Source organism: Oncorhynchus keta, chromosome 18, assembly GCF_023373465.1.
Source record: "Oncorhynchus keta strain PuntledgeMale-10-30-2019 chromosome 18, Oket_V2, whole genome shotgun sequence".
Lineage (NCBI taxonomy): Eukaryota > Metazoa > Chordata > Actinopteri > Salmoniformes > Salmonidae > Oncorhynchus > Oncorhynchus keta.
Window position 1 is genome coordinate 17,951,774 of NC_068438.1, and position 10,906 is coordinate 17,962,679.

General features: G+C 43.1%; 1 protein-coding gene across 1 annotated transcript in view; it reads right to left on the minus strand.

Annotated features, from left to right (window-relative positions):
• The window catches only part of LOC118396853 (tripartite motif-containing protein 3-like), a 57,615-nt gene that overhangs the window by 18,206 nt on the left and 28,503 nt on the right, over positions 1-10,906 (minus strand). Inside the window, exon 2 of the mRNA XM_052467513.1 lies at positions 1,136-1,314. Coding sequence (XP_052323473.1) covers positions 1,136-1,281 — 146 coding nt within the window. The 5' untranslated portion in view covers positions 1,282-1,314. The remainder of the gene's footprint in view (positions 1-1,135; positions 1,315-10,906) is intronic.

The window sequence follows — 10,906 nt, forward strand, 5'->3', positions numbered from 1 at the left end:
TACCATAACACATGACTCTCATGACTTTATACCATAACACATGACTCTCATGACTTAATACCATAACACATGACTCTCATGACTTAATACCATAACACATGACTCTCATGACTTTATGCCGCAATAACTTACCCTTTCTCGCAAACATTACCTCATGTCCTGACCTAGTTCAACAACTCACTATTGCAGGGCAGGAAATACATTTTCCTTAGATTAAAATAAGTGAGAAATACATCTGGTAAAGTAGTTTTGCAAAGACCATTCATTTGAGTTCATTTCCACCTACACACAGCAGGATCTACCAAACCCCAGCAGAACCTTGGGATTGTGCCAGTAGTTAAGGTTAGGGAGAGGTAGGGTTCAAATCTCTTCTCACAGAAGGTGTGTAGTCAGAGCAGGATTTCAGTGTTGCGTTAGTGGTTAGGGTGTAGGGTAGGGTTCCCCAACTGGCTGTGATTGTATTTGCCCCCCCCCCCCCAAGTTCTGAGCCAAAAAGCACATTTAAAAAAATACAAATTATTGTTGGACATAAAAGACTGTAAAAACACCAGCAAATCAGCTCCAAGTGATTTTCATTTTGGACATCTGTTCCAAAGTATTCCCACGCATGATAGAGATATATGTAATCATATACAAATGTAAGCAAGTTTTGAAATGATGATGTTTTAGTCAAATATTATATCTGTTTGGGCTTCTAGCGGTCAATCAGCAGTCTACAGATGATTTGTCATTATGTTCATCTGCTCAAGAACAAATCGGCCTGCGGCTGAATTTAGTTGATGATCCCTGGTATAGGGTGTATGGTAGAGACTTACTTCTCACAGAAGGTGTGTAGGCAGGGCAGGACTTTAGGGTTGTGGTAGTGGTTAGGTGTGGGTGTATGGTAGAGACTTACTTCTCACAGAAGGTGTGTAGGCAGGGCAGGACTTTAGGGTTGTGGTAGTGGTTAGGTGTGGGTGTATGGTAGAGACTTACTTCTCACAGAAGGTGTGTAGGCAGGGCATGACTTTAGGGTTGTGGTAGTGGTTAGGTGTGGGTGTATGGTAGAGACTTACTTCTCACAGAAGGTGTGTAGGCAGGGCATGACTTTAGGGTTGTGGTAGTGGTTAGGTGTGGGTGTATGGTAGAGACTTACTTCTCACAGAAGGTGTGTAGGCAGGGCAGGACTTTAGGGTTGTGGTAGTGGTCCAGACAGATGCTGCAGACCAGGAACTGTTTGTCTATCTGCCGAACCACTGGGCTGGTGCTGCCCGTCTCACGCTTCGCCATGGCGACAGACATTCACAGGGAGAAGGAGCACAAGCACCTTTTCACCTGAAGAAATAGAGATGAGTAGGTGAGAACACTGTGAAACAAGCTGCATTACGAATACAGACTCTTTTCCCTGGAGGGTATCCATGCTTACTTTTCTTCATAGATTGTCGAAGCATTGGAATGGTGTGAATTAATAGAAAATCATAGTGCAACTATGGAGAAAGAGGAGGCCCCACCTGACCATACGAACGGAGGACAGGATCACGATCTGTTCAAGGCTTCACAGGAGTAAGATGTCATTGTATAGAATAATTACTTGATGACCAGAAACAGCGTCATCATCATCATCATCATCAGGAGATAAAGTCAAGGGTACTCTCCTAGTTTATCCAACCATATCCCTATAAACACAGATGATCGATCCATTATATTGACCAGATTCTCTATTGGCCACTCTAACAATGTAAATAAATGTTAACAAATGGCAGGAAGGCAGTAGGGAGGAGGCAAGATCAGGTGGGACTATTCTAGCCATTGACAGGGCATATACGTGTGTGAACATGCAGAACGGTTACACAGCCACAAAGTCAATGTATCGTATTCCTGAAAACAAAAATTTGCTCTTGGTTTAAATGTAATTTTAAGGGTATGGATAGGCATAAGGTTAGCAGTGTGGTTAGGTTTAAAATCACATTTTAAGAAGATAAATTGTAGAAATAGGAGGGTGGGCAAAGGTAATTGAACTAAATTACTTATCGCTCAGTAGCACTAACTTCCATCATCATGTGCTTTGAGAGACTAGTCAAGGATCATATCAGCTCTACCCTACCTGACACTCTAGACCCACTGCAATTTACTTACCGCCCCAATAGATCCACAGACGATGCAATCGCCATCACACTGCACACTGCCCTATCTCATCTAGACAAGAGGAATTCCTACGTAAAAACGCTGCTCATTGACTATAGCTCAGCATTCAACACCATAGTGCCCTCCAAGCTCATCCTTAAGCCCTGGGTCTGAACCCAGCCCTTTGCAACTGGGTCCTGGAATTCCTAACGGGTCGCCCCCCATGTGGTGAAGGTAGGAAACAACACCTCCACTTCGCTGATCCTCAAAACAGGGGCCCCACAAGGGTGCGTGCTCAGCCCCCTCCTGTACTCCCTGTTTACCGATGACTACGTTGCAATGCATGCCTCCAACTCAATCATCAAGTTTGCAGACGACACAACAGTGGTAGGCTTGATTATCAACAATGATGAGACAGCCTACAGGGAGGAGGTGAGGGCCCTGGTGGAGTGGTGGCAGGTAAATTACCTCTCCCTCAACGTAAACAAAACAAAGGAGCTGATTGTGAACTTCAGGAAACAGCAGAGGGAGCACGTCCCTAACCACATCGAAGGGACCGCAGTGGAGAAGGTGGAAAGCTTCAAGTTCCTCGGCGTACACATCACTGACAAGTGAAGAAGGTGGAAAGCTTCAAGTTCCTCGGCGTACACATCACTGACAAGAGAAGAAGGTGGAAAGTTTCAAGTTCCTCGGCGTACACATCACTGACAAGTGAAGAAGGTGGAAAGCTTCAAGTTCCTCGGCGTACACATCACTGACAAGTGAAGAAGGCGCAGCAGCACCTCTTTAACCTCAGGAGGCTGAGGCCCCTAAAACCCACAAACTTTTACAGATGTCGAGCTGTATCACCGCCTGGTACGGCAACCACGCCGCCCACAACCACAGGGCTCTCCAGGGGGTGGTGCGATCTGACCAACGCATCACCTGGGGCAAACTACCTGCCCTCCAGGACATCTACAGCAGGCTGGGATCATCAATGAGACAACCAGAACCTGTTTTTCAATCTCAGGTGCATCAAAACTGGGATCGAGAGATAGAAGCTGTTTTTCAATCTCAATTTCAAGGCCATCAGATTGTTAAATAGCCATCACTAGCCGGCTTCCACCTCGGTTACGCAACCCTGCACCTTAGAGGCTGCTGCCCTATATACATAGAGACTTGGAATCACTTTAATAACAGAACACTAGTCACTTTAATAATGTTTAAAGAATGTTTACATACTGCTTTAGTCATGTCATATGTATATACTGTATTCTATTCTACTGTATTCTAGTCTATGACACTCCAACATGGCTCAATCTAATATTTATATATTTCTTAATTCCATTATTTTACTTTTAGATTAGTGTGTATCGTTGTGAACTGTTAGATACTACTGCACTGTTGAAGCTAGGAACACAAGCATTTCACTAAACCCACAATAACATCTGCTGTATATGTGTATGTGACCAATAAAATTTGATTTGAGACTTTGTGACTGTGGTAACTAGTGATGATCAGGCACAACCCCCCACACACACACACAAAAACGGCAACTGCTGGGGAAGACAGATTATCCCTCTCGCGTCACATCTTCCTCTCTGGTATAACCCAGGCAGTCTCTTTGTCTTCACTAACAGACTCCAGCTCCTTCAGGGGGACTGAGGCAATAACTAAGGTAATATTACTGAACTGCTTCATGACTTAATGACTGGGGAGACAAATGGATCCATGTGATTACGATTACAGGGCCAGAGGGCCACAGGGCCACAGGGCCAGAGGGCCACAGGGCCAGAGGGCTTAGCTCAAAGGAAATCTAATTATCCACACCACCAGCAGCAGTCATACATTCATCACCCAGTGTGAGGAAATGAACCATTTCACTCAAACCCACAGACATAGAAGTCTGGACTGATGATCGCTGTCAGAGGTAACAAGAGAACATGGCTGAGCCCAAAATGGTACCCTATTTCCTTTATAGTGCACTACTTTTGATCAGGTTCTATTGCCCTATGTAGGGAATATGGTACTATTTCGGACGCAACCCATTAACCCATTTTGGGGATTTGTTTCTCTGATTTATATATTACGTTTTTAGGGTATAGTAAAATGACAAATCAGCGGGTTGAAGTAGGCCTAGAGACAGTAATGATGTTGATAGGATATCTGCACATAAAGCCAGAGCTGGCATTACAATGATTTTTAACAGTGGGTCAACTCCAGATTACTGTCTATATGAACACAGATTAACAGTGTGGAGATGCCATGCTGTACTGTCTACATGAACACAGATTAACAGTGTGGAGATGCCATGCTGTACTGTCTATATGAACACAGATTAACAGTGTGGAGATGCCATGCTGTACTGTCTATATGAACACAGATTAACAGTGTAGAGATGCCATGCTGTACTGTCTATATGAACACAGATTAACAGTGTGGAGATGCCATGCTGTACTGTCTATATGAACACAGATTAACAGTGTGGAGATGCCATGCTGTACTGTCTATATGAACACAGATTAACAGTGTGGAGATGCCATGCTGTACTGTCTATATGAACACAGATTAACAGTGTAGAGATGCCATGCTGTACTGTCTATATGAACACAGATTAACAGTGTGGAGATGCCATGCTGTACTGTCTATATGAACACAGATTAACAGTGTGGAGATGCCATGCTGTACTGTCTATATGAACACAGATTAACAGTGTGGAGATGCCATGCTGTACTGTCTATATGAACACAGATTAACAGTGTGGAGATGCCATGCTGTACTGTCTATATGAACACAGATTAACAGTGTGGAGATGCCATGCTGTACTGTCTATATGAACACAGATTAACAGTGTAGAGATGCCATGCTGTACTGTCTATATGAACACAGATTAACAGTGTGGAGATGCCATGCTGTACTGTCTATATGAACACAGATTAACAGTGTGGAGATGCCATGCTGTACTGTCTATATGAACACAGATTAACAGTGTAGAGATGCCATGCTGTACTGTCTATATGAACACAGATTAACAGTGTGGAGATGCCATGCTGTACTGTCTATATGAACACAGATTAACAGTGTGGAGATGCCATGCTGTACTGTCTATATGAACACAGATTAACAGTGTGGAGATGCCATGATGATGACATGCTGTACAACACAGATTAACCCCTACATCACCAACAACATACTACCATGAAGTGGTAACTATTAGTGACAACTGTACATAGACATACTGCTCTAACATGGTCAATTCACATTCACGAATCAAGCAGCAGTTTCTCTCACAATCTGTAAATACACCATATTAGCATATATATATATATATATATATATATATATATATATATATATATAAAAACATGTTTTGGGTTGACTACTTGATAGATGCTGTATGGTCTTTGTCTTCTGAGAGCCAGGTCATAAAGACATTATGGGGTAGGCCTATTGTATTGTCACAGCAGGACAGAGCAGAGCCTGAGCCACAACCACAGCATGGCCTGGAGCAGATCACTGTGACACCAGCCACATGCCACTCTGAGGTCCTGATACAGACAGGCCTCATTATAGACGCTGTGGAGAGGAGAGACGAAGGTCTACTAGTATCAGACCACTGCTACACCACACTACTACAACCACCCACAGTCCTACCCACAGTCCTACCTACAGTCCTACCCACAGCGTAATCAGACCCAGTGCTACTGTACAGTAATAGTATACCACATATCAGACCCAGTGCTACTGTACAGTACTATTATACCACATATCAGCCCAATGATACAGCCCAGTGTTCCCACAAGCCACACGCCTACCCCAACACATCCGCCCACTTGCTGCAGCCGTTCCATAACCATGACGCTTTATTTTAACTTCATATGTAAAAGCTTGTCTTATTCTTCTACATTTATTTTATTATTCTTCTATATTAGGCTTGGTAATAAGTATGTCCTTATGCAGAAGCAGTCATAAGCTCCTTGTTAAAGAGTAATGTTATCCCCGTTTAGGTCCTACTCTCAGACAGCTTTGATTAAAAAAAAGAAGTACATTCTACTTTAAAATGAAATAGCCAGTCCTTTTATGACTCACTACACTCTTGTGAAAAAAAGGTGCCACTCGAAGAGTTCTTCGGCTGTCCCCATAAGAGGACCCTTTTTAGTTGCAAGTAGAACCCTTTAGGGTTCCATGTCGAACCCTTTCTGCAACCCTTTCTCTTTACCTAGAACCAAAAAGGGTTCCACCTGGAACCAAAACTGTTCTCCTATGAGGACAGCTGAAGAACGCTTTTGGAACTTTTTTTTCTAAGACTGCACTCTCTTATACGACAACCTGTTATGTAGTGATGGTTGTCTGCTCTGCAAAGTACGAACACAAATCCATTTTTGTCAGTAACACCTAGGATTATGTATAGATCATGTTTAAAACGAGCAGGTTGAAATGACTTTTGAAATTATATTTGTGTTGCAAAGATCTCAAAGCAGGTATTCATAGTCTGCATCTCAAATGGCACCCTATTCCATATACAGTGCACTAATTTTGACCAGGGCCCATAGGGCTCCAGTCACGAGTAGTGCAGTATATAGGCACTATATAGGGAATAGAGTGTCATTTGGGACTCCGCATTACTGGGTGATACAACATGGAAGGTTACCAGGGATAGAAAGCGGTATGCTACAAAAGAACAAACTGGCCTTAAATCTGTGGGCCTTAAATCAGGCGTGATAAGAGAACAATGGCCACTGTCTAAAATAACGTATTCACTGAGTGCAGGAAATACTGTATCACAAACAGCCAATTTTGGAGAAAATGTTGTGTTAAAAAAGGACATATGGTAGCATGTGGTAATATTATGCTATACAGTTTCAGGCCATGCCTGTGAGTGACCTAGATAGAAACTAATCCAGGGAATGGAATACAGGGACAGAGGGAAACTCCCTGATATGTGAGAAACATACACACATAGATATCCTACAATTCACTAGAGTGGATGATGTCATAGACCTGCATTTTTAGTCATGTTGCTAAGACGCCAATTTCCACTCTAATGAATTATACAATCTCTATTCTCTATGCTTCAACCTTGTTTCTACAGAAATGTCCAGTGACTCACCCGTCACATCTTTACCCCCACAGCCCTGATGCAACTAATCCAGAGAATGAACGTGAATACAAGACTGTGTTAGTCCGCTGAGCTAACACAAGTCTTCCCTTAGAGAGAAACGTCCACTCACCTTTCACATCTTCACCACCACCACAGCCTGTAGTGGACTGTAGTCTGGACTCATCTTTCATGTGCTGGGCTTGACTGAGGCTTGGTCAGTAATCTCTCCGCAGAGACAAGTCAATTCAACTGATCTCTCAGTCTGACTTCTCTGCTCTGTCCAGTTCTGTTCTGTTCTGATGGAGCAGCGGACTCACGCAGACCGCTGGGCCTTGACCGCTGAGCTCTCCTGCTCTGCTCACAAACAGACCACAATGAATGCTGCGATTCCCTCCTTCTTTACCCCATCTTTCTGTTCTCCCTCCTGGATGTCATTTTCTCTCTCTGGTGGTTATTTATTTACACACCAGACTGTGAGATTAGTCGCTTGGCACAGTAGACAAAGCAAAGAGCTCTTCTCTGTGTAGCTCTCCAGGCAGTTAGCTCCTCTCTCTTATGTGTTGTTCTGGTGCTAAAAGAGGAAGGAGTAAAAAGAGGAAGCCTTAAAATGTCACTCCCCAAATTCCTCCCTGGTTCCTTCCCCTGTACCTCCTCCTGCCTGACTCCCAGCTGGCCTAGAGAGCTGAACAACAGTAGCTCTGAGAGGACCACCTGTCTGTATATCTGTCTCTCTCTCTCTCTGCATGCCTGTCTGTATATCTGTTTGTCTGTCTCTCTCTCTCTGCATGCCTGTCTGTCCATCTGTCTGTCTGTCTCTCTCTCTCTCTCTGAATGCCTGTCTGTATATCTGTCTGTCTGTCTCTCTCTCTCTGCATGCCTGTCTGTATATCTGTCTGTCTGTCTCTCTTTCTTTCTGGATGCCTGTCTGTCCATCTGTCTCTCTCTCTCTCGCCCTCTCTCTCTCTCTCCATGCCTGTCTGTCTGTATATCTGTCTGTCTGTCTCTCTTTCTTTCTGCATGCCTGTCTGTCCATCTGTCTGTCTCTCTCTCTCTCTCTCTGCATGCCTGTCTGTCCATCTGTCTTTCTCTCTCTCTCTCTCTCTCTGCATGCCTGTCTGTATATCTGTATGTCTGTCTCTCTTTCTTTCTGCATGCCTGTCTGTCCATCTGTCTGTCTCTCTCTCTCTCTCTCTCTCTGCATGCCTGTCTGTCCATCTGTCTGTCTGTCTGTCTGTCTGTCTGTCTGTCTGTCTGTCTGTCTGTCTGTCTGTCTGTCTGTCTGTCTCTCTCTCTCTCTCTCTCTCTCTGCATGCCTGTCTGTCTGTCCATCTGTCTGTCTGTCTCTCTCTGCATGCCTGTCTGTCCATCTGTCTGTCTGTGAGCAGTAGTAGGTACATAACAGTAGTATGGTGGTAGGGATATAGCTTCTATACACACAGAGAGAGAGAGAAGCAGGGAGCTAGCTTCTATACACACACACAGAGAAAGAGAAGCAGGGAGCTAGCTTCTACACACACACACAGAGAAAGAGAAGCAGGGAGCTAGCTTCTACACACACACACAGAGAAAGAGAAAGAGAAGCAGGGAACTAGCTTCTATACTAGAGGTCGACCAATTAATCGGAATGGCCGATTTCAAGTTTTCATAACAATCGGAAATCGGTATTTTTGGACACCGATTTGGCCGATTCTTTTTTCTTTATTTAACAAGGCAAGTCAGTTAAGAACACATTCTTATTAACTGTCTTGTTCAGGGGCAGAACGACAGATTTTTACCTTGTCAGCTCGGGGATTCTATCTTGCAACCTTACAGTTAACTAGTCCAACGCTCTAACCACCTGCCTTACATTGCACTCCACGAGGAGCCTGCCTGTTACGCGAATTCAGTAAGCCAAGGTAAGTTGCTAGCTAGCATTAAACGTATCTTATAAAAAAACAATCAATCATAATCACTAGTTAATAACTACACATGGTTGATGATATTACTAGTTTATCTAGCGTGAAGGCCATTACGATTAATCGGTCGACCTCTAGTTTGTAGTTTTTCAACTCTTTGCCTATCCAAGATAGTGTAAATTCGGTCCGATTGCACTTGCTACGGCTTCCACTAGATGTCAACAGTCTTTAGAACCTTGTTTCAGGCTTGAGAGCGGTTTCAATCAGGTGTCTGGCAGAAGGCCATGAGCTGGTCACGCGCGTGGCCATGAGAGCGACCTGCGTTCCATTGCATTTCTAAAGACAAAGGAATTGTCCAGTTGGAACATTATTGAAGATTTATGTTAAAAACATCCTAAAGATTGATTCTATACATCGTTTGACATGTTTCTACGAAATGTTACGGAACTTTTAGACTTTTCGTCTGGTGCTCGCGCCTCATGAATTTGGATTTGTGAAGTGAACGCGCAAACAAAAAGGAGGTATTTGGACATAAATTATGGACTTTATCGAACAAAACAAACATTTATTGTGGAACTGGGATTCCTGGGAATGCATTCTGATGAAGATCATCAAAGGTAAGTGAATATTTATAATGCTATTTCTGACTTGTGTTGACTCCACAACATGGCGGGTATCTGTATGGCTTGTTTTGGTGCCTGAGCGCTGTACTCAGATTATTGCATGGTGTGCTTTTTCCGTAAAGCTATTATGAAATTGGACACAGCGGTTGCATTAAGGAGAAGTTTATCTATAATTCCATGCATAACACTTGTATCTTTTATCAATGTTTATTATGAGTATTTCTGTAAATTGATTTGGCTCTCTGCAAAATCACTGGATGTTTTGGAAGCAAAACATTACTGAACATAACGCGCCAATGTAAACTGAGATTTTTGGATATAAATATGAACTTTATCGAACAAAACATACATGTATTGTGTAACATGAAGTCCTATGAGTGTCATCTGCTGAGGATCAAAGGTTAGTGATTAATTTTCTCTCTCTTTCTGCTTTTTGTGACTCCTCTCTTTGGCTGGAAAATGGCTGTGTTTTTCTGTGACTAGGAGCTGACCTAACATAATCGCATGGTTTATAATTGTATGTTTGAGGAATTCTAATTATGAGATTTCTGTTGTTTGAATTTGGCGCCCTACACTTTCACTGGCTGTTGTCATATCGATCCCGCTAACGGGATTTCAGACGTAAGAAGTTAATGACCTAAGGCTCGTATTTCTGTGCGTTATAATGCTATAATTAAGTCTATGATTTGATAGAGCAGTCTGTTTATGACTTCAAGCCTATCAACTCCCGAGATTAGGCTGGTGTAACCGATGTGAAATGGCTTGCTAGCGGGGTGCGCGCTAATAGCTTTTCAAACGTCACTCGCTCTGAGACTTGGAGTGGTTGTTCCCCTTGCTCTGCAAGGGCTGCGGCTTTTGTGGAGCGATGGGTAACGCTGCTTTGAGGGTGGCTGTTGTCGATGTGTTCCTGGTTCGAGCCCAGGTAGGAGCGTGGAGAGGGACAGAAGCTATACTGTTACACTGGCAATACTAAAGTGCCTATAAGAACATCCAATAGTCAAAGGTATATGAAATACAAATCGTATAGAGAGAAATAGTCCTATAATTCCTATAATAACTACAACCTAAAACGTCTTACCTGGGAATATTGAAGACTCATTTTAAAAGGAACCACCAGCTTTCATAAGTTCTCATGTTCTGAGCAAGGAACTTAAATATTGCACTTTTACTTTCTTCTCCAACACTTTGTTGTTGCATTATTTAAA